The sequence below is a fragment of the Dendrobates tinctorius genome, unplaced genomic scaffold (assembly GCF_039654945.1).
Source record: "Dendrobates tinctorius isolate UK_male_01 unplaced genomic scaffold, ASM3965494v1 ptg000165l, whole genome shotgun sequence".
NCBI lineage: Eukaryota > Metazoa > Chordata > Amphibia > Anura > Dendrobatidae > Dendrobates > Dendrobates tinctorius.
Genome location: NW_027361832.1, coordinates 16,487,352 through 16,512,500, shown reverse-complemented (window position 1 = coordinate 16,512,500; position 25,149 = coordinate 16,487,352). Strand labels below are relative to the sequence as shown.

At 43.5% G+C, this 25,149-nt stretch overlaps 1 protein-coding gene across 1 annotated transcript in view; it reads left to right on the top strand.

Annotated features, from left to right (window-relative positions):
- LOC141053170 (Y+L amino acid transporter 2-like) overlaps nt 1-25,149 on the top strand; it is a 55,047-nt gene that overhangs the window by 28,760 nt on the left and 1,138 nt on the right. Inside the window, exons 4-9 of the mRNA XM_073550533.1 lie at nt 1,832-1,976; nt 7,429-7,552; nt 7,645-7,748; nt 15,841-15,937; nt 16,943-17,092; nt 18,285-18,468. Coding sequence (XP_073406634.1) covers nt 1,832-1,976; nt 7,429-7,552; nt 7,645-7,748; nt 15,841-15,937; nt 16,943-17,092; nt 18,285-18,468 — 804 coding nt within the window. The remainder of the gene's footprint in view (nt 1-1,831; nt 1,977-7,428; nt 7,553-7,644; nt 7,749-15,840; nt 15,938-16,942; nt 17,093-18,284; nt 18,469-25,149) is intronic.

Sequence of the window (25,149 nt, the reverse complement as noted above, 5' to 3'; positions counted from 1 at the left end):
AGAAACATTGGCCAAAATTCCCATTCCCATTCCAACTCTATTTTTCATGTAATAAAAATTGCTCTTCAGAAGTGGCTTTTACAATGCAATCCTAAAAAGTGGCAGAACAATGATCCATAGACTTACCTATATTGTAAAAGAGGCTTTACGCTCACGCATAAAGCATTGAGAGAGCCGAAGACCTGGAAGAGCGGTGACATCACTAATACGAGAAGCGGAACAGTGCTGGATCCTGGAGAAGGTGGCAGTAGGTGAGTATATTAACAAATACAAACTACATTACATACAGATATACACAGCTGTATTTTTTTTAAAAACTCCATAGGAGGGCTCTTTTAAACAAGATGAATAGGGCACCTATGCCTATTCCTTATATTGCCAATATTCTCTCGAAAACTAGCTGAGGACTAAGTATCTTCATCTTAAAATGAAATGCCAGGCAGGAATTAAGAAAAGAGTAAAAGAGTTAAGAAGAAATCATTATTGAAAAACTACTGTGTACAGGGCAGTTGCTTAAGCAGGCTCCCCAAATAATGCCCTTGTAACAAAGACAGACATTTTAATAAGCGAGGTCCCTTGAAATCACACTTTCCATATCTAAATATGCCTGCATGATCTTTGATAATTAAACCTATTTGGAGTCCTAAATTTCAAATTTTTCAAAGTTATAACATACAATATGCTAGGCTAGGGCTATACGGCAATCTTCACATTGTGAGATACTATCAAATTCAAGTTGCATTTCTTGAAATTCGCGATTCCACCAAATTTGAAAACGTTGAGATTCGATTCACAAAAAAGCAAACATTACATCATTTTCCACACTAGAGAAGCATCAGAGAGTGGACTAATGTTGTTTTGTAGGGTCGAGCAGATATCCCAATAATGCCTAGCAGCAACAATATCATATTCCAGTTTATCAAATGGATTATTACATCTTGTTCATTGGTGGTCACTCAGTACACCATGTGTCATCAGAGATCAGAAGATCCAAATGGAACACAGACAGGCAGATGATTGATACTATGTATGACAGAGTTGGGTTCCATATAATTCTCTCCGCCCTGACTCCCATCCTCTTCCAGTATTGAGACCCATGTAAATTTATTTGCTGCAAATCGAATTTCTTGAGAAATTTCAGCAATGCTGACATATTCAACATTACAAAGTCCAGAAATAGAAGGCAAGCACCATCACAATAGTCCACACATCCGAACCATCATACGCTATGAAAGAGACTCAGTCGGCAATACAACTGTTTTACCCTTAGGTGCACATTCATGGAAAATAAGCTAATCCACATAGCAAAAAATAGTAGAAAAGAGAACGGCACTCACCGGGTGATTATAAAAGCATATCAATGGGAGAACGGGTGCAAAAAGGAAATAGCAACGACGATCATTTCGTGCTACAAAGGCGCTTCCACAGGTTACAAGGTTGAAACCTGTGGAAGCACCTTGTAGCATGGAATGATCGTCATTGCTATTTCCTTTTTGCACCCATTCTCCTGTTGATATGCTTTTATAATAAAGCCTTGACTACATCACCCGGTGAGTGCCGCTCTCTTTTCTACTATTTTTTGCTATATCCTTAATTCAGTTTACCCGCTCATCTCTGGCCACATGTAATTGTGAACTACTTGTGACTTAAATGCTGTTTGGTTGTTATAGATGAATTTCATCTCCAAAACGGCTACATGACAAGTCACGGGTAGATCAAGGGTTATGCTACTTGTTAGAGACTATATGTAGCAAGACCAAAGTGCTCTATGTAATCTTTACACCAGGGATCATTGAAGGAGTTGAATTAAAGCTCATTGTTCTCTTCCCAGGTAAAACTGATAATCTACATGCTGCATTTCAAGGCTCAACCACTAACGTGGGATTTATGGCTCTTGCCCTCTATTCTGCACTTTTTTCTTATTCTGGATGGGATACACTGAACTTTGTCACAGAAGAAATTAAGATACCAGAAAGGTTTGTGATTCTGAATTCTCTCGGTAGGTGATAAATGTAAATATCAGTTGAAACTCAAAGATCACTTTAACCTGACGAGGCTGGTGAAATTTGTTAGCTCAAGGGAAACTTCATAAAGGAAAAGAAAAACATAAAATGACTCATGTATTAGAAAATGTCTAATTTAGTGATAAGAAGCATTTGGAGTTTTGGAGTTTAACAAAGCGGGACTAGATTTAGCTGAAGTGCTCTCCATTGTCTCCCTATTATGACAGCTTTGTGAGACCTGCTGTTTGTGAGCTTGATGATATCAATGTGTTGGGAAGACTGTGTGCAGCATATGAACACAGGGGAGATCTGTACTGCTGTCTTCCCTAAATAGTAACTGTCATTTTAATTTTTATTTCATCAATCAATAATACACATGGACAGTGGACACATGTAACTTTGTAATACATCTTATCAGAGAAATCTGCTTCTTTCTCCACCAGGACTGATCATTCACTCTCAAAATCTTCAATTCCGAAGTAAAATCTGTATTCAGTGAACACAGATTTTTTCATTACTGAGGTAGAAGATGGCTACTGATAAGATTCTGTGGATACGGGAGGAGCCAGATGCGCAGAGCTCCATCCTCCTCCATCCCCTCCCGTCTATGTAGAATCTTATCAGTAGCAACTGCCATCTTTTATCTTAGTAATGTTAAAATTTGTCTTCACTGAACACAGATTTACCCCAGAATTGAGGATTTTGAGAATGAATGATCAGTACTGGTGGAGAAAGAGGCAGATTTCTCGGATAAGATATATTACAAAGTTGCTTATTTTCATGTGTACTATTGATTTATGGAATAAAAATTAAAACAATGATTACTCTTTAAGGCTAGATGGATTCCTGTGTAATACAGAGCAGCAAGGAGAGAAGATGCAGCTGCAGGAGGAGGTGTCCCTGCTGTGTGTCCGAGCCGGAACCAAGGGGACTGTCACCAAGGTTCCTAAGGGACTTGTTTCCAGGGGACACTATTAGGAGACGGACCCCAGAGAGTTCCAGAAAGGTTGGGGAGGAGCTAGTATAAAAAGGGCTGAGGACGCCAGCAGATGCAGATGACAGAGCAGGAGAGAAGGAGCAAGGCAGCTAGAGGGCACCAGAGAGCCAGAGCAAGAGCCAGAGCCAGAAACGAGAGAGGAGAGCAGCAACTGCAGAGACTGAAGGGAGACTCACCGTGGACAGAAGGGAGATGGCACCAAGCCATCCAGCAGAGGAACACCGACCATCCGTGCGCGCTCATAGCGGCCGCCAGATTCCAGCCCGCCGTTGCGGCCTGCCCGCTGCCACCCGCGGTCGCTATCACCAGACTCCAGATCGTGGCTGAGACCTGTCCGCTGCTGCCTGCGGCTGTTGCTGCTTCACTTCAGTCCGCGGCTGCGGCCTGTCCACCACAACCCGCGGCTGCCGCCATCTCACTCCAGCCCGCGGCTGCCGCCATCTCACTCCAGCCCGCGGCCTGTCCGCCGCCACCCGCAGCCGCTACCGCCTCACTCTGTTATGATTAGGTAACCAAGGAGGATAGCTGGAAAATAGGCTAGGCAACCAGATAGCCAGAAAGGTTGGTAACTAAGCGGATTGCAGACCCTAAACTGACAGCACAACTAGAATTAGCCGTGGGACGTACCTACGATGCCCTAGACGCCTCGGCACAGCCAAAGAAGTAACTAAACCTAAAGCAAGATAGGGGACAGCTAAACTGCCCTGGAGTAGAACCCCAAAGGAATAGATAGCCCCCAGACATATATTGCCGGTGAGACAAGATGAGGCACAAGCACAGGTAGAAAATAGAGTAAGCAAATGATGGGGCCCAAACTGTCTAGATAGAACAGGACAGGAAAGATACTGTCTGCAATCACGCAAAAAACCCTAAGAAAAATCCAACACGTCTGATATGCAAAAATACAGAGGCCACACGACCTCTCCCACACTAGATCAGAATTCTGGTGTGAACTGGAAGCAAAACAAAAGATACTGATATAGCAGAGGACCAGCAATACTGAACACACTGACATGAGCTGTGGCATATGGCACGGGGTCCAGCACAGGTCCCAGCAGGAAACAAGGCTGACCCACACCAGCAAAGCAGAAATCAGAGAAAGGCAAAAACTGGATCAAATGCAAAAAGATTCCAGCAAACAAATAACTTATCTGAATGATGCAGGATCAAGCAGGCAGGCAGACTTCCAAATGCACAGGAAGAAACCAAATCACCAGCAACAATTGAGGGAAGGTTGCTCACTTAAATCTTCCCAGTCTGTAACACCTGACCTCCAATCATCCTCTTCAGGTGATTGACTTTTGTCAACCTGACCAGCTCCATCACCAGTAGTAACCACCAGAGGGAGCCCAAACTCAGAAGCTAAGGTTTGGACCGTGAAGAAGGCGGATTAAGCCGCCGAAACGCATAGTCCCATTTGCGTTCATTTCTGCCATGCACTCTGGTTTCTGATCCTTGTGGGTCGTTTTTTTACCTTGTTGAAGAAATAAAGAAAAGCATCATTTTACTCCAACCCTGGTATGCTGAGTTCTTGCTGGATTTCCTTTTTGTTTATATATATATATATATATATATATATATATATATATATATATATATATACACTCACTGGCCACTTTATTAGGTACACCTGTCCAACTGTGTGTTAAGACTTAATTTCTAATCAGCCAATCACATGGCGGCAACTCAGTGCATTTAGGCATGTAGACATGGTCAAGACAATCTCCTGCAGTTCAAACCGAGCATCAGTATGGGGAAGAAAGGTGATTTGAGTGCCTTTGAACGTGGCATGATTGTTGGTGCCAGAAGGGCTGGTCTGAGAATTTCAGAAACTGCTGATCTACTGGGATTTTCACGCACAACCATCTCTAGGGTTTACAGAGAATGATCCGAAAAAGAAAAAAAATCCAGTGAGCAGCAGTTCTGTGGCCGGAAATGCCATGTTGATGCCAGAGGTCAGAGGAGAATGGGCAGACTGGTTCGAGCTGATAGAAAGGCAACAGTGACTCAAATTGCCACCCGTTACAACCAAGGTAGGCAGAAGAGCATCTCTGAACGCACAGTGCGTCGAACTTTGAGGCAGATGGGCTACAGCAGCAGAAGACCACACTGGGTACCACTCCTCTCAGCTAAGAACAGGAAACTGAGGCTACAATTTGCACAAGCTCATCGAAATTGGACAGTAGAAGATTGGAAAAACGTTGCCTGGTCTGATGAGTCTCGATTTCTGCTGTGACATTCGGATGGTAGGGTCAGAATTTGGCGTAAACAACATGAAAGCATGGATCCATCCTGCCTTGTATCAACGGTTCAGGCTGGTGGTGGTGGTGTCATGGTGTGGGGAATTTTTTCTGGGCACTCTTTGGGCCCCTTGGTACCAATTGAGCATCGTTGCAACGCCACAGCCTACCTGAGTATTGTTGCTGACCATGTCCATCCCTTTATGACCACAATGTACCCAACATCTGATGGCTACTTTCAGCAGGATAATGCGCCATGTCATAAAGCTCGAATCATCTCAGATTGGTTTCTTGAACATGACAATGAGTTTACTGTACTCAAATGGCCTCCTCAGTCACCAGATCTCAATCCAATAGAGCATCTTTGGGATGTGGTGGAACGGGAGATTCGCATCAGGGATGTGCAGCCGACAAATCTGCGCCAACTGTGTGATGCCATCATGTCAATATGGTCCAAAATCTCTGAGGAATGCTTCCAGCACCTTGTTAAATCTCTGCCACGAAGAATTGAGGCAGTTCTGAAGGCAAAAGGGGGTCCAACCCCTTACTAGCATGGTGTACCTAATAAAGTGGCCAGTGAGTGTATATATATATATATGTTACATTTTAAAGTTCATTCCGCCTCCCGTCTCGTCACTGCATCCCGCATACCTACGATTACTACACAGCAATAAAGGTAAATCCCTTAACAGTCTTCTATGTTGTGACTGCTGCTGTCCTCTGTGTATATGTAGTTAGAGACTCAGATTAAAAGGTCATTCTCCAAATCATAATATGGTCCTAATTTTCAGTACATACAAAATGTATTATGTATGCCAGTACAATTCATTTTTAAAGCTACACTGATTTGCATCTATCACCTAACCTTTCTTTAACTTTCGTTGCCAATGGATCTGTCTTTTAGCTTGCACCCAATCAACCTGTCTAATAAAACACTCTCATGGCATCTTTATTGATCAGATAGTCAGGTTATAACACGGCTCTGAAGATCCCTTTGATACCACCTGTAAATGCACATTATGTTCTTGCCTCATTCATGAAAACTCGGTGTACCAAGTAACCTCGTCTGATAAAATATCCCCCAAACACTCACACCACGTCGTCATTGCTTTGTCAGCCAGGTTGTAGCACATCTCAGCTACTCTATGTACAGCTCTACTATGCATGCCGGAAAAAGCATGATCGTGCCCTGAAGATCCCCATGAACCACAATTGAAATGTGACTAATAGTGAATATTGGTCATATAGCAGGCCATAGTCACTACATTCATAGCTATCAATTGTCACCTCATCCATATTAATAAAAATGGATCATGTTCCTGCCGTCACTTTCTCTCTACTCAAAGATACAGAAGCATCTAAGGGCACATTGCAAGTGAAAAAAAGTTCCAATGTTTGTACACCAACCTATATGTATTTTATTACCCATAGCATTGATTACCCATCACAAACCCAACCCTCTTTATGAAGGATAGATAATTAAGGGGTTAAAAACAGCTGTATCTTCCTCCATTATGTGGGCTGCATAATTTACAGGAGAAAATCATGTAATCTCGTATTCTTTTTGTGTTTTACTCAGAAACAATAGATTTTCTTTAAACTCAGTCTCTCTACCCAGCTCGATTAACAAGATCCTCAGGGTTCCTCTGCCCCGCTGCTGCTAAGGACTTACACTGCTCAGTACTAGCTGCAGCTGTCAGTCATGCTGGGTGTAGGGATTCTCAATACACTTGAACTCAAGGGCTCTCTCATTCTTTAGATGGACTCATAACGTGATTCTTTTAGTAGCAGGATTTTGTTATCCTGACATCATTTTTCAAGGCAAGTACACCGACCTCATCAGGGATCTGTTTAATTACTTATGTACTTTATATCGTGAAATTTTGTGACAAATCCTTTTTAATTATTAAATATTCTCACTTTTTCCCTAAATCCTTTCTTCAGAAATCATAGTTAGTCATGTAAAAGGGAAAATAGCGGCAGAAAGTTTACATCTTTTATGGATACTTGTAGGCTCCATTAGAATCTATAAACCCTTTAATTAGTATTCACCCAATTATATTTGATTAATGTAATTCAATTTGATAATGATCTAGTATATTAATGATATGTGTATCTGATGAATCTTCACATTCAATTTAATCCATTGCTTTTTTATAAATAGTTTTTATAATTTTGTTTTCTTCAGGAACCTCCCTGTTGCTATTGCCATTTCAATGCCGATAGTTACCGTTATATACCTGCTGACCAATGTTGCATACTATGTGGTTCTGGATATGGCAGCTGTTCTCACAAGTGACGCAGTGGCTGTGGTAATTCTTCATAAACATTGCATAAAATAATGGAGATTATTAATATTATAATCATCCCGGTGGTAGCAAGTCTGACATTATTGTTTTTACAGACATTTGGAAATGAAGTGCTTGGTCATGCTAAATGGCTTATTCCAATAGCAGTGGCGATGTCTTGTTATGGTGGACTTAACGCATCTGTAATTGCCGCTTCAAGGTAAGAGACTATCTAAGCTTACGGCAGCATTAGCCTTGCTTGTATATAAAGGAAGTCAGTCACCCCCAAAATACAAATTAAACTATTAAATATTTATATAGGGATCTTAGTCCTTATGAAAATCATATTAGCAGTATTTATTATAGTACTTTAGTGGCAGAAAAATATACTTTTATTTCATATGCAAATTAAGGCACTTTGATGCACCATGGTGTGGCCAAGGACACGGTGTACTGTACGTTACACTCATCAATTTGTATATTGAGCTCTTTCCCTGATCTTGATTGAAACTGCTCACATGCCAGCAGGGATGCCAACAGGAATTTCAGGGCCTCATACTAGAGAAATGTTTGGACCCCTTGAGACTCCGCCCAGGCTCCACCCCAGCTCCGCCTCCAGCCCTAAAACCTTCCACAGTCCCACCACACATTCTTGGAAAAACTCCACTTCTGCACACATTCATAGTTCTTGACGAACACCATATCAAATACATAAACATCAGCTTTTGATTATGCCAAAAAAAAATTTAAGTCGCCACCACGACAAGGAGACTCTTTTGGAGTTCTACTCTACTTTAATCTATTAAACATTTGTTAAAATATCCAATACTCTTTTTAGGTATATTTTTCTGTATATTTCTTTAAGGGAATGAGTCACATACATTTTTTAAAATGATTAATAATATCACATACAAGGGACAAATACTTTCACACCATGGCTGGACCACATATTACCACCACATAGCAAACAAATAATACTACATACAAGGAACAAATACCACCACACCACGACCAGATCACATATACCACCACTTAGTGACCGAATTATTCCAGATATAGAAGATAAATACCGCAACACCATGACCAGACCATAAATTACCACCACATAAAGACCAAATAATACTACATACAAAGGACAAATACCACCAAACAATAGCCAGATCACATATTACCACCATATAATAACCAAATAATACCACATACAAGGAACAAATACCACCACCTCAGGATCAGAACACAAGTGCCATGATACAGAGGAGATCTGTATATGGTGTACAGAGTGCAGGTAATAGAGGGATCACCAGTGACATAATACATATGAGCTCTGCATATACTGTAGCATCAGTGTGCAGGTAATACCGGAACCACCTGTAAAATAATACACAGGAGCTCTGCATGTATTGCCAGTGTACAGGTAATACAGTGATCACCAGTGACAATATACACATGAGTTTTGAATATAGTGTACAGGTAATACAGTGACCACCATTGAAATTATACACAGGAGTTCTGCATACAGCATCAGTGTACAGGTAATACAGGAATCACCACTGACATTATACACAGGAGCGATGCATATAGTATACAGAGTATAGTGTAAATGTACAAGTAATACAGTGACTTATCAGTGACTTCTCTAGTTGAAGTCTTTCATCTTCGCTTTCCTTCTTCATCCAGCGCACACCGCCACCACTTCTTCCAGCCAGAACTCTGTCTCTGCATAAAATAACATAGTTATCTAAAGCACAGCTTCCAGAGCTCATTCCCAACTTGCTACCTCAACCCATACACTATGCAGCTGAATACAGACTTGTACCCACCATTAATATATAATTAGTTATTATGCAACCCACCATTCCAAATACAAATTGTAATCCACCACTGTGCCCCCACTAACTATATATAGCCACTTTTCCCACCCAATAAATATATAAATTAATTATCACCTCTACTCTTTCCCCAATTCAATACCAGTCACACTCCTGCATTCTCAATGCCCACCGCTCTGTACATCCTGCTGCCCTGATTCATTACATTTACATGTCCCCCTCCACCCCAATTTTATGTCCTCTCTCCCACCCCCACTTCATCATCATTTGGTGTCCCCCATCCTCAAGATAGCAGCATTTTTGCACTCCCCACCCCCAATTCATTATCATTTGTTGTCCCTCACCTTCAATTCAACATTATTTACTGTGCCCCATCACCCAGTCTCAATACATCATCATTTACTCTCCCACCCTCATTTCATCATTATTTACTCTCCCCACCCTCAATTCATGATTTGCTGTCTCCCACCCAATTCATCATTATGTGCACTACCCCACCTCAATCTATAATCTATAATCATTCACTGTCTCCCACCCTTAATCCATCATTATTTGCTGTCCCTCATTTCCCACCCAATCCATCATTATTTGCTGTCCTCAGTCCACCACCCTCAATCCATCATTATTTTCTGTCCCCAGTTCCCCACCCCCAAGCCATCATCATTCACTGTCCATCGTCCTGCACTCTCAGATAATTATTTGTTATTCCCCAACCCCATTCTCAATCTATCATTATCCCCACACCCTCAATTCATCGTCATTTGCTGTCCCCAGTTCCCCACACCCATTTCGCCATCGTTTGCTCTCACACACCCATTTAATTAATTTTATTTTTAAAAAAAAAGGACTTTCATACCTACCTCTCATACAACCCCCTGCCGCTCCACTTTTGGTGTCCTCCTGGCAAGTGGTGCAAGTACATGCAGGGTGTAAACAATGATGTCATCACGTACGCACTGTCACTAGTGAGTCACAAGAGGCGGGGGGACTCCCTTTGACCTGCACAGTTGTTTTAGGGAGCTTCGGGAAGCCTATCTGCACCCTGGGGCCCAGTGAGTAGAAGCACAAGAGGGGGTTCCGGACTATGTCCGGACAAACCCTCTTTCCTTCTGCTCATCGGGCCCCATACAGCAGTAAGGGCAGTAATGCCCTGATGGCATCCCTGCTGCCTGAACTAAATCCACGTTACTGCATGTGCGCACTGATATTGGAGGAAACAAACAAAGTTTTGGTGCAAGTATGCTCTGACCCTACTTCCTGTCTGAAGCCTCTCACTTCTGGGTGTATTAGTGTAGAGAGCCAGGAATCAGAGTGCACCCACAACGCTACCGTATAAGTACAACGGCACTCGGTGCACATGTAGGGTTTGTGGGCCGGACTGGGGGGTGGTCCCTCTCTTACCGCACAGAGACGCAACAGAGACATGATGGAGGCAAGTGTCGGGTACAACAGGTCCAAGTTTATTCACTCACTGTCCGCCTGACGGCCTCAGGAGTACACCGCACTTCACTTCACGGCCCTCCGTTTCTAGGGCCCGTTATGCACACCGTACTTTCACACCAGGGACGAACATGTACGCACCGTCCCTTCTTCACTTATTGACGCTCCTGACAGGTCCGTCACTGTGGCCGCCTTAGGCCCGTAAACCAACAGTAATTTTACTGGTCAGTCGTCTTCCTTAATACGGTATGCTTCACCTCTATGCGGTTCCCTCTGACTCCGCCCCATGACCAACGGTTTCTTAAGCCCTAAGCTGATGTCAAGTCCTATGCTCACACTCCTCCCTGCCCTCTAATGGTCAACCCAAGGTACTGCACGTCCACTACACTTTCCTAGCTGTTTCCCCACTGTAATAACTGACACCTGTCTAAACTGTGCAAATCTTCCTTTCTCTATTCTGACAAGTCCGTCCGTCAGATCACCTTCCCTACACTCCCCTTCCTTTGTCTATTGTCATCCTCGACAATCGCAATCCCTGCCTTCGTCGTTCTGAAGCTTACCCTACCTTCTGTTGTCGGACCAGCTGTTGGGCCAAACCCAATACCCGCGGGGGCTGAACCAAACCGGGAGCACCATGCTCCGAGCAGCCTACTGCTACTCGCCAGCGCGCATGCCACATGACAACGTCTTTCAAATTGGGCTAAGTACACCTGGATTCTCTTTCCGGCGTGTACCTTCCCCTACTCTCCCCTTCTGTCACCTTCCACTATCCGGTATGCCATGATCGAGGCCTTACACCTACCAGATCATTGTTGGCGTCCGCCTTCTTCCTTCAGGGGTGTCCGTGGTGTCAGGGACCTGACCTAGGACGACTGTCTTCTCACGTCTTCCATCTCTTTGCCTTTCTTTTGGTTACACGTCATGGTCGGTGTCTCGGTCTCCCAGACCTCTTTTTGACAGTTAGAGTGATCAATGAGTGGAACAGGCTGCCACGAGAAGTGGTGAGTTCTCCTTCAATGGAAGTCTTCAAACAGAGGCTGGACAGACATCTGACTGGGATGATTTAGCGAATCCTGCTTTGAGCAGGGGGTTGGACCAGATGGCCCAGGAGGTCCCTTCCAACTCTACGATTCTATGATTCTATGACCTTCTCAACACATAGACCCCCTTCGGATCTCACACTTCCCTTTGGTCGCTCAGACCCTCTCTTACCCGGACCTGTTGCATTTTCTTGTGCATATTATATAGCAAACAACTTTACAATATCACAAGTACCCCATTTTTACATTTTTTTTTTCTTTTTACTAATGCTTTAAAACCAACGTATTATAACAAACATCACATGTCTTCTTCCCCCCTTCCTTAGACATGGACACTCTCTCTCTTCTACGTATCCCCGCTCTGTCAGGCCACATATTTAAGTATACTTTCTTATAAAAGGAACTTAGAAAGAAGAAAGAAAGAAAAAGGAGATAGTCGCAACAGTTAAACAACAAATAGGAAACAAGAAAAATCTTCACTCAAAACGCAACTGTCCTTATAACCTGCACAACGGTGCATCGAACTCCTGACAGTTCAATCCACCTTCTGTTGGTCAGTAGTAAGGGGCCCCACAGCCATGGATTTCCCGGGATACCAAGAGTGTCCGCAAAAGTTCTCTTTACGGGTGCACGTGTTCTTCAGGCTCTGCAAGCACGGCTACCGCATAGTAACCGCGGGGGCAGTGTTCTTTATAATAAGACACCAGATCCCCCTCTTGCAAAGCTCGGCCATGACAAATAGAGGTAACGTTTATATAAACCTTCTGGCCAGTCGCAAGATCCCGTATGAATCCGTATCCTTTGGCGATGTTCGTATACACGAGCCGCCCCAAAGATCTCATTGCCGCCATACCAGCCTCTCCCTTTGCATGGAGCAGGTTCCATATCTCCTGCTCCCGGGCCTTCTTCTTCTTGATAACCTCCGCAACCCAAACGGAGGGTACACTGCAAGCTCGGGAGTCCGGTGGGCGGGGCTCTGCCAAAGAAGTGAGCGGGGCAGAGGCGGCCGATGATGTCAGCGGCCCAGCAGCTGCTGGGGCCGGGTGGCGGGTGGGAGCAGCCGTGTTCTCAGAGGATTGGGCCACGGGGCCTGTAAAACAGGCCGCAGTCGGTTCCAGCACCGAGATAACCGCGGCCGCAGGGCAGGCCGCACCTAAAGTTTCAGCCGGAGCCGGGGTAGCAGCCGACTTTGAAGATGAGGTCACTAGTGACAGAGGGGACGCAACGGCATCTTCTTTGGTCAGACTCTGCACCGGTGGCACCGGGGGCAGCGGTTCAGAACCAGAAGCGGAGGCCCTGCTCAATTCTGCATAGATGGTAGGGCCCTCCTTAGCCAGACTCCCGGAAACACAGGGTGCCGCGTGCTGCAGCTGAATGGTAGGAGCCGCTTGCGGAGTCACTGTCGGGGCGGGGGAACTCTCACCTTCCCCGGCGCCGTGGCCTCCGTCACGTCATCACGCGGCTCTTCCCGCTGTCTCCGCTCTTCACCCTGCCATCGGGCGTGGCTAACCTCCAGGCTCAGGGGCTCCGCAGGGAGGCTCTCTGCTGGTAACTTCGGTGGCTGCTCCCGCTGGTTCCGCACAAGCTCCGCTTCTCCACTCAACATCCAGCTGCCTGCCCGTGGCTCTGAGGGGGACGTTTTCTGGCGAATCTCAACCTCCCGCCGCCATCGCCACTCCAGGCGCCCGATGCCTCGACACCCGCAGCGTCTCATACTGTCCATTGGGCAGCAGTTGAATGGCGCCAAGTAGCTGCAGCCAAGCTTTTCCTCTGTGCCACTCCCTCTGCTGGGTGGGGCGTTGGCAGGCCTCTCCACCCATCTGCCAGGATCCAGTGTATGGGAGCGTCGGCCTCCGGGTACATACCGCTCCTCCTGGGGTACCTTGGAGGGGGTCCCAGTCCATTCTGAACAACTGTAAACACCCGGGCCCCTCCTCTGCGTTGAAGTAACACCGCCATCCTGCACAGTACCTGGTACCGCCCCGGATCCTCTGTTAACAACGTGGGTCCTCCACAGCGTTCCCGATTTGTAATCCACAGGTGGGTGATTTGTATTCCACAGGTGCTTATAATCCACACAGAGCAGTCTGAGTCTTTTTCCATCCCTTGGGGCAGGCCTGCCGCAGAAGATGACGTATTAGCAGCGGCGATCCTGCCGACTACGCCAAATGTAGGGTTTGTGGGCCGGACTGGGTGGTGGTCCCTCTTTTACCGCACAGAGACGTAACAGAGACATGATGGAGGCAAGTGTCGGGTACAACAGGTCCAAGTTTATTCACTCACTGTCCGCATGACCGCCTCAGGAGTACACCGCACTTCACTTCACGGCCCTCCGTTTCTAGGGCCCGTTATGCACACCGTACTTTCACACCAGGGACGTACATGTACGCACCGTCCCTTCTTCACTTATTGACGCTCCTGACAGGTCCGTAACTGTGGCTGCCTTAGGCCCGTAAACCAACAGTAATTTTACTGGTCAGTCGTCTTCCTTAATACGGTATGCTTCACCTCTGTGCCTCGTCTATATTGCGGTACCTTGTGTCAGGACCACCCCCCTGACTTCCTCTCTCCTCAGTCCCCCTGGTTTAGCTTTCCTCACAGTGCACAAACTGTCGCAGTCTTCCTGTCACTTGAGCTCCCCCTGGGGACTGGAACTTTCTGGAACCCTCCTGTCAAATTTATAGCTTTCCCGGTTCCCTCTGACTCCGCCCCCCATGACCAACGGTTTCTTAAGCCCTAAGCTGATGTCAAGTCCTATGCTCACACTCCTCCCTGCCCTCTAATGGTCAACCAAAGGTACTGCACGTCCACTACACTTTCCTAGCTGTTTCTCCACTGTAATAACTGACACCTGTCTAAACTGTGCAAACCTTCCTTTCTCTATTCTGACAAGTCCGTCCGTCCGTCCGGTCACCTTCCCTACACACACACACGTAGGAATGCAGATTAAATTATCACTCCAGTGGTTTATGCTATTGTAGCACTGTTGTGGTGCTACTAATCTAAGTTTCCTCATCCTAGTCTTATATTTATTAGCTGCTGTCTTCAGCTGTTTGTGGGGGCGCTCCAGTCCCCCAACACCTTCTTGTGACTGCAACTTCTGATTGACTTGAAGTAAGAGATAAGGATCACAAGCTCTACATGTAAGTCTATGGGAGTCTCGTTCTGGACTCAATACGGCTCTCATAGACTTATATTGAGTTGCGACCTCAAGTACACACAGCAAATACTGGAGCGATCGAGCAGGTCACAAACTGCAGGAGATCAGAGCAGGGCCAAGAACAGACGACGATGGTGGCTAGTGAGTATAAGATTAGGGGTGGAAAACTTAGATTAGTGACACTATAGCGTTAAAATAAAAAAAAATGCTGTAGTGGTGCTTGAAAGAGAACTTATCAGCATGATATTGTAATGTCAAGTACAGACATGGCTGTAATGCCACTGTAATATTGATCATATTGATATCTTTGGTGAAGAAATCTGCTTTGTTATTCTTCTTTAATAACCATTTGAAGTTTTCTACTAATTACATTTCGGTGCAGAGGAGCCGGACTGTGCACTGGGACTCCTCCTCCCCGTCTGTGATTACCCGGCCCCACACCCTACCTCTTCTGTTTGAAGAGGAGATTTCAAATAGTGGAGGCAGGTTACTGAATAAGCAGCGACCTGTCATTCACAGACCAGAGACAGGTGGACGAGTCGGGGAAACCCAGGCAGGGAGGAGAAGACCCAGTGCACAGTCTGACCTCTGAACACCTAAATCTAATTAGCAGAAAATTCCAAATGGTGATTTAAGAAGAACACCAAAGCGGACTTTTTCACCAAAGGTATCAATGTATACAGTTTTGTGAATTTGTTAAAACTAGAATGTATATAAAACGTATATAAAATGTGCGCTCATTGCTAAAAGCTTTTTCTCTGTAAAATAGACTTTTTACAGTATCTATCACATTATACTGTTTATACTAAGGTGATATGTAGTAATGTATTTTGATTCTCGTAGACTCTTTTATGTTGGAGCACGTGAAGGCCACCTGCCAGCAAGTCTGAGTCTGATTCACCTGCAAAATTTCACTCCTGTTCCTGCTCTTCTTTTTAATGTAAGATACGTTTTATCAAAAACAGACTAATGAACTATTAGCACAAGAATACATTAAATAAAAGCCATTGCAACCAATAAGACTTACATGCACTCACAGAACTGGCACCATTTCACATCCGCCATTTTGGAGATGCTCACTTATATCCTTATGCTTGCCCATGTTGGGCCTTTTATTCGCTTATTTCTAAGCAGTAAGATGTATGCAAACACTGAATGTATGAAATTTGTGCTGCATTACTGCTATATAAAATACACCTATAAAACAAGAAGGTATTTAGCGCATAAATTGGTCAGTTCATGAGAGCCCATCATCCACAACAAAGCATTCCTTTCTTTGATGGGACCCAAACATTATCAGACATGACTCTCTTTGGCTAAAAGCTTACAAATTTAAAGGTGTTGTCCGGTATAAATTGATGTCTGCCATCACTCTGTGTTCATTAGGCGCTGTAAGGATTCTCCAGTTTTTGTGCTGGGATTGGCGGGTATGTATGCGTTATCCATGCTCCCGGGCAGAGCCCGTCTAGTCGGCGCTGCCACGCTCTATACCTCATCTAGCGAGGAAACCGTGCAGTGTGCACAGCAGTCTAGTGGACGCAGCCGCACTCCACACACGTGTATGGAGTGAGGCTGCACCCACTAGATGGGTTCTGCCCCGGACTGTGCATAACGCATACATACTTGCCTTACATACATACTTTTTTTTGCATACCATGCAGTCATAGTAGTTTTCACCTGTTCACACTTGCTTTATTCTGTTTGGAAATGCTGGACACTTTTTTGAAGTGTACTATCTTGCCCTTCTATGTAAATAGCTGATGGTCAACATTGCCACATACGTACATCAACTACTATACTACACGCAGCCACTACAATGCCCGTAAAGTTTATTCTTCAGCGTCCCACAGACCACAAATAGATATATCTGCGTTATAATGTCCTGCTGTATTCCATATAGAAAAGATTTAATCATCAGTCATGACAATATAGTCTTGTCTTCCAGGGAGTGATGGCTTTATTATATCTATTTGTGGAAGATGTTTTCCAGTTGATCAACTACTACAGCTTCAGCTACTGGTTGTTTGTCGGACTGTCTATTGCTGGACTGATAGTATTGAGAATCACACAACCTGAAAGGACACGTCCGGTGAAGGTAATACTTAATTCATAGGGAAAGCATGAAGAGATCATTATCAGAGCAGGAAAATCTATAACGTACGGCATCATTAGGTAGTGAAAGGGTATGTACTGCAAGCTAATGAAGGTTGAAGGGGTTTTCTAGGACTATATTATTGATTTGGCTAAGTCATTGGGGGAAATCAAGTTAGAAAATTCAAAAGAGGTGCACTGTTCACATCTTCATTCTTCTGGAGCTCTTTGCTCCCTTGCCTCACGACTTCCTTCTTGCTTAGGATACTTTCACACATCAGTTTTTTGCCGTCAGGCAGGATCCGGCTTTTTTTAGAAAAAACGGATCCGGCATAAATTTTGGAGAACTGTAGAAACGGATCCGGTTTTTTGCTGGATCCGTCTCTGTTCCTGGCGGCTGGCCAATTGGATCTGAGCATGCGCAGACTTAAAAAAACCGGATCCGGTGGCTGGATCCGTCTTTTTCTGGATCCGGTGCATTCCGGCGCCCATAGACTTTCATTGTAGCAAAAAGCTGGAAGCGCCGGATCCGGCGCTTCCGGCTTTTTCGCCGGAGACAAAAAACGTTACAGTAGCCGTTTTTTCCAGACGCCGGAATGAGACAAGTTGCCGGATCCGGCAAAAAACGGATGAAACGCAATGCCATCCGGCACGATCCGGCGCTAATGCAAGTCAATGGGGAAAAACCGGATCCGGCATTGCATTTTGCCGGATCCGGTTTTACAAAAAAAAGCCGGATCGCGCCTGAAGGCAAAAAACTGATGTGTGAAAGAGGCCTTAGGGGCAGTGTGCTCTTGATTGATAGACAGTTTGGACTGGTGGCACCAGCTGTGCGTTCATAGATTCTTCTAGCAAAGACAACTTTGCCTTTGCAGCACTGGAGGAACGTAGTGGCACTGAGATGGTCCATGCCCGGTCATCCAGTCAGCTTCACAGCACATGGTGCAAACTGTATTGGAAAAAGCTCATAAGCATTGTGGTCCGTGCCTACGAGACCGGCCATTTCTGATAGACTGTAACAACATATGCAATGAGCAGGTGATAATACAGTTAAACATTCCTCGATTTTTGTGTGAATAGAGTGGATTTTTAAAAACAAGTATATTGCAAAGTTTGGAATTTTTCCTTTACATGATGATGAGACAACACATTAAGGCTGTGTGTCCACTATGAGTTTTTGATGCTTTGTATTACAGGTCAGTCTCTTCTTTCCGGTTGTGTATTGCATCTGCAGTCTTTTCCTTGTTATTGTTCCGCTCTATAGTGATGCTATAAATTCACTAATCGGCATTGGAATTGTGCTGTCTGGAATTCCTGCCTATTTCTTAGGAGTCTATTTGCCTTTTCAGAAGAAACAAAAATTGCTAACTTGTATTAGTGGTAAGTATGAAACCATTTATGTGTATGGATGCTTATGTGTCACTATATCTAATGTACTTTGGTTTTGAATAGTGAAGAATTTTTATGTATCGTCAGAGAGGAAGAGGATTAGAACAGTAGCTCTACCTATTGGAAGCAGTGATCCTAAAAGTCAATATCATGCACATTATCCCTTAGATCCCATTCTAGAGCCTCTCACCTAGTAATGTCAGATCTCATGCTTTGCACTGATGAGGGGGCAACACCCCGAAACACTGTGTCTACAAATTGAGATTCTGGTTTGGCTTTTATCCCAAGTCATATTGCAAGTCTCATTAAAAAGTCAATATTGACTTTTAGGATCTCTGCTTCCACTAGGTAAAGTTAGAGTTCTATTCCTCTTCCTCTCTGAAGAGACAATTTGCATATTTAATTTCTCAGAGAGCAGACATGGCTTATAAGTCTCCTCACTATGACTTGCCAAGTTTGGCTTGTAACTTTTCACAGAAACAGAGAGAAGCATTACCCCTTAAACTCTATATAATCCAGAGAACTTAGTTATTTTATTATGTAGTGCAGCATAGGCTATTTTTAAAGAATAATGTAGCTCTTGTATGTGTGTTTTCTTATATTTCTTTTATTTGATGTGCCATTTATGAGTTATTTGCCATTGTGATTCCTTCCTCTGATAATGGTACTCCTGATGCAGTCTACATTTCCCAAAAGGCCACTGGCTATGCATTGAGGATGGTACCTCATCACATTGCCCTCACATTAGAGTACTATCTGTGGGCAGCAGTGACTGATTAGGGACTGCCTTCCTCTGATTCACACTACAGAGCCTTAAGGGGCCTTTACACATAGCGATATCGCTAGCGATATCGCTAAAGCGTCACCGATTTTGTGACGCAGCAGCAATATCGCTAACGATATCGCTATGTGTGATCCTTACCTCCGACTGGCTCCCCCGCTGTCTGTCGCTGATCGCGCGAGATCGTGCAGCTCCATTTCTCGTCGGGCACTTCCTGCTGGGCTTCCTGCTGGCGCCGACAAGCGGCACGTGGACGCAGGTGGGAGGACGTCAGGATCGCCGCGTCTGAAAGTCTGAAAGGTAAGTAACGACCGCTGCTGTGTCGCTACATCGCTGTGAGATCTGCCTGTGTGGCAGCTCACTAGCGACCATTTACCGATGCACCGGCGATCCTGACCGGGTCGTATCGTTGTCGGGATCGCTGGTGCATCGCTAAATGTAAAGGGGCCTTTAGTGTATCTTTGGTGATGCAGCTTTACTAGGCAGACTCCATGTCTCCTGCTTGTGATAGGTTTCTCATTGTCGACTCTTACAAGAAAGAGGCATGGAAAGCAGGCTGAAACTGAATCTAATACAACACACTAGTACAAATAGTTTAGACAGTGATTGTGAGTCATTGCAATTTTCTTTGATCTTTGCAACAAACCATTATTTTGACAAATTAACTTAAACACTCTTACTAACTAAACCCTCTTATATAAAGCACATATCATACGTACAGTTACAGAGCAAGAAATAGGGTAAAGTTTGGTGGGGAGTGGTCTGAAAGCTGTTAGAATTAAAAGCTATCATATAATTTAATGATATCATCTTAGCATTAAAAGGTGTCATCCTTTTTTTACAAGAAGTGTAGAGCACGTACTAGATTGTCAGACACACTAAATTTATGACACAACTTGCCATAAAAAGGGATATAAAATGTGGATGCACCTGAGCTGAGCTGAAGCTGGAACTCTGTTGTTTATCCCTAAAACAAACCAAATGAAAGTGCAATAAATGCCTCACAAATTAAAATGAATCATACTTATGACATATTACACATTTACATTTTTTTCCATTTGCAACGTAACTCAATCAAGAGCTATTGAAAAACAAATAGGTATAATAAGCATTTCAATATACGGTAATCTGCAAATGTCTAAACGTCTAATTCCTAGTAGAAAATTGATATAATTAATCAGACTTACATGGTATATGGAATTTGAATATCTGGTGGTACCATAGCACTGGCACCCCAACGTGCGTTTCACCCAGCTATATCATAGGGCATGTCCTGACAAAGTTGGGTGGATATAATTAAAATGGATGTGTCTCTTTCATTGCTTTTGGAGGAACTTGGCTATCAGATGTTTGTTACGCTGTTGTTCATCATCATGCGCAAAAAATGTTGTTATTGTGCTACTGTAAAGTTAATAGGTTTATTAATTACATTTTGCATGGTTGCTTCACACAGACCTTGTCTTGTAGGAGCTTTAAAGATGAATAGTTTAATTGTATGCAGTAAGTCAGCCAAAGTAGCTACAAAGAAATAGCAAGTAAATAACATTTATGCAGACTGTATCCACGTCTAGAAGGGAATCTAGGAACGGGCTAAAGATTTATTCAATTTTGAGTTAATCAATCATGTTTTCTATAATTTCATCTTCATTATACTTCATCTACTGGTGAATACAGGTAGACAGGATTATATAATTCAACACCAGAACACACACACATATATATATATATATATATATATATATATATATACACACACACAGTTGAAACCAGAAGTTTCCATACACTATATAAAAAGACACATCTGCATGCTTTTCTCAATATCTGACATGAAATCAGAATAAATCTTTCCCGTTTTAGGGAAAGTTAGGATTACCATGATTATTAATATTTGCCAAATGCCAAAATAATGAGAGAGAGAATGTTTTAAGGCATTTTTATTACTTACTGCAAAGTCAAAAGTTTACTTACTTTTCATTAATATTTAATACTAGTGATGAGCGAGTATACTCGTTGCTCGGGTTTTTCCGAGCATGCTCGGGTGTCCTCCGAGTATTTTGGCGAGCTCAGAGATTTAGTTTTTGTCATCTCATCTGCATGATTTGTGCCTGCTAGACAGCTTGAATACATGTGTGGAATGCCTGTTTGTTAGGGAATTCCCACATGTATTCAGCCTGTCTACAAGTCGCAAATCATGCAGATTAGATGACGAAAACTAAATCTCCGAGCAAAATACTCGGAGGACACCCGAGCATGCTCGGAAAAACCTGAGCAACGAGTATACTCGCTCATCACTATTTAGTACCATTGCCCTTAAACTGAATTGCTTGGGTTAAACTTTTAGGATATCCTTCCACAAGCTTTTCACAAAAGTTGGTCAGAATTTGGGCCCATTCCTCCTGACAAAACTGGTGTAACTGATCCAAGTTTGTTGGTCGCCTTGCAGGCAAATGCCTTTTCAGATTTGCCCATAAATTTTCAGTAGGATTGAGATCAGGGCTTTGTGATGGCCACTCCAACACACTGACTTTGTTATTCTTAAGCCACTTTGTTACCATTTTGTCAGTATGCTTCGGGTCATTGTACATTTGGAAGACCCATTTCAACCCAAGCTTTAACTTCCTGGCTGATGTCTTGAGATGTTGCTTCAGAATTGCCACATAATCTTCTTTTCTCTTCTATTTTAAAAAGTGCACCAGTCCCTGCTGCAGCAAAACAACCACACAATATGATGCCGCCACCCCCCTGTGTTTCACATTTGGGATGAGGCTTCCAAGATTATTCCTTATTCCTCCAAATGTATCGATGGTCATTATGCCCAAAAAGTTCAATTTCAGTTTCATCAGACCACAGGACATGTCTCCAAAAATTATGGTCTATGTTCCTGTGGGCATTTGCAAACATTAATCTGTATTTTTTTATGTTTCTTTTGGAGTAATGGATTCTTCCTGGCATAGTGGCCTTTCAGTCCATGTTGATAGAGAACTCATTTTACTCTGGATATTGACACAATCTCACCAGCTTCCGCCATCATCTTCACAAGGTCTTTTGCTTTGTTCTTGAGTTGATATGTACATGTCGGAACAAAGCACGTTTATCTCTGGGACACAGAACCTGTCTCCTTCCTGACCGGTATGACAGACATTCCCATCTTGTTTATACTTGCGCTTAATTGTTTGTACAGATGAACGAGGCACCTTCAGGTATCTTGAAATTGTACCCAAGGATGAGCCAGACTTGTGCAAGTCCACAATTATCTTCATGATTTCTTCGCTGATTTCTTTAGACTTTCCCATGATACTACAAAAAGAAGCAGTGTGTTTCAGGTGTGCATTAAAATACATCCACAGGTGTGTCTCTAATTAACTCAGATGTTGCCAAAAAAAACATCAGATGTTTCCAAACACCTGACATCATCAAAAGGCAGTCCAGAATTGCTTAACCCCTTAGCGACAGAGCCAGTTTGCAGCTTAATGACCAGGCCAATTTTTACAATTCTGACCACTGTCCCTTTATGAGGTTATAACTCTGGAACGCTTTAATGGATCCCGCTGATTCTAAGAATGTTTTTTTGTGACATATTGTACTTCATGTTAGTGGTAAAATTTCTTCGATAAGTCTTGTGTTTATTTATGAAAAAAATGGAAATATGGCGAAAATTTTGAAAATTTTGCAATTTTAAAACTTTACATTTTTATGCCCTTAAATCAGAGAGATGTGTCACACAAATTTCTTAATAAATAACATTTCCCACATGTCTACTTTACATCAGCACAATTTTGGAAGCAAAATTTTTTTTTGTTAGGAAGTTATAAGGGTTAAAATTTGACCAGCGATTTCTCATTTTTACAACAAAATTTACAAAACCATTTTTTTTAGGGACCACATCATATTTAAAGTCATTTTGAGGGGTGTACATGACAGAAAATACACAAAAGTGGCACCATTCTAAACACTAGACCCCTCAAGGTGCTCAAAACCACATTCAAGAAGTTTATTAACCCTTTAAGTGCTTCACAGGAACTAACGCAATGTGGAAGGAAAAAATTAACATTTAACTTTTTTTTGCAAAAAATTTTCTTCAGAACCAATTTTTTATATTTTCACAAGTGTTAAAAGAGAAAATCAACCACAAAATTTGTTGTACAATTTCTCCTGAATACGCCGATACCCTATATGTGGGGGTAAACTACTTTTTCAGCACACGGCAGAGCTCGCAAGGGATGGAGCGCTGTTTGACTTTTTCAACGCAGAATTGGCTGGAATTGAGATCGGATGCCATGTTGCGTTCGGAGAGCCATTAATGTGCCTAAACAGTGGAAACCTTCAACAAGTGACCCCATTTTGGAAACTAGACCCATTAAGGAACTTATCTAGATGTGTGGTGAGCACTTTGAACCCCCAAGGGCTTCACAGAAGTTTATAACGTAGAGCCGTGAAAATAAGAAATCTATTTTTTTCCACAAAAATGATCTTTTCGCCCCCAAATTTTTATTTTTTACAAGGGTAACAGGAGAAATCATACCCGCACAGTTGTTATGCGATTTGTCCTGAGTACGCCGATACCCCATATGTGGGGGGGAACCACTGTTTGGGTGCATGGGAGAGCTCGGAAGGGAAGGAGTGCTATTTTGGTATGCAGACTTTGATGGAATGGTCTGCGGGCATCATGTTGCGCTTGCAGAGCCCCTGATGGGCCTAAACAGTGGAAACCCCCAACAAGTGACCCCATTTTGGAAACTAGACCCATTAAGGAACTTATCTAGATGTGTGGTGAGCACTTTGAACCTTCAAGTGCTTCACAGAAGTTTATGACGTAGAGCCGTGAAAATAAAAAATCCATTTTTTTTCCAGAAAAATGATATTTTCGACCCCAAATTTTTATTTTTACAACAGTAACAGGAGAAATCATACCGCACAGTTGTTATGCGATTTGTCCTGAGTACGCCGATACCCCATATGTGGGGGGGAACCACTGTTTGGGCGCATGTGAGAGCCCGGAAGGGAAGGAGTGCCATTTTGGAATGCAGACTTTGATGGAATGGTCTGCAGGCATCATGTTGCGCTTGCAGAGCCCCTGATGGGCCTAAACAGTGGAAACCCCCCACAAGTGACCCTATTTTGGAAATTAGACCCCCTAAGGAACTTATCTAGATGTGTGGTGACCACTTTGAACCCCCAAGCGCTTCACAAAAGTTTATAAACGCAGAGCCGTGAAAATAAAAAGTCTTTTTTATTTCCACAAAAGTGATTTTTTAGACCCCAATTTTTAGACCTCCAAAGTTGGTAAATAGTGGAAACCCCTCAATTCTTGCTCCAACCCTAACCCCAACACACCCCTAACCCTAATCCCAACCCTAACCCTAATCCCAACCCTAATCCCTAATCCTAATTCTAACCCTAATCCTAGTTAGCCCTAACCCTAATTCTAACCCTAGCCGTGACCCGAGCCCTAACCCTAGCCCAACCCTAGCCCTAGCACAACCCTAATCCTAGCCCAACCCTAACCCTAAACCTAGCCTAAACCTAACCCTAGCCCTAACCCTAGCCCAACCCTAACCCTAACCCTAGCCCAACCCTAACCCTAGCTCAACCCTAGCCCAACCCTAATCCTAGCCCAACCCTAACCCTAACCCTAGCCCTAACCCTAGCCCTAACCCTACCCTAACCCTAGCCCTAACCCTAACCCTAACCCTAATGGAAAACTGAAAAAAAAATATTTTCTTTATTTCATTATATTGACCTATATAAGCGAGTGATAAACGGGGGGGTTATGTACTATTTTTTTTATTTTGATCACTATGATCGTTTATCATAGTGATCAAAATAATGAATGGAATCTACCAGCCGGAGCCGGCAGATTCCAGGCGGGCGCACTGCACATGCGCCCGCCA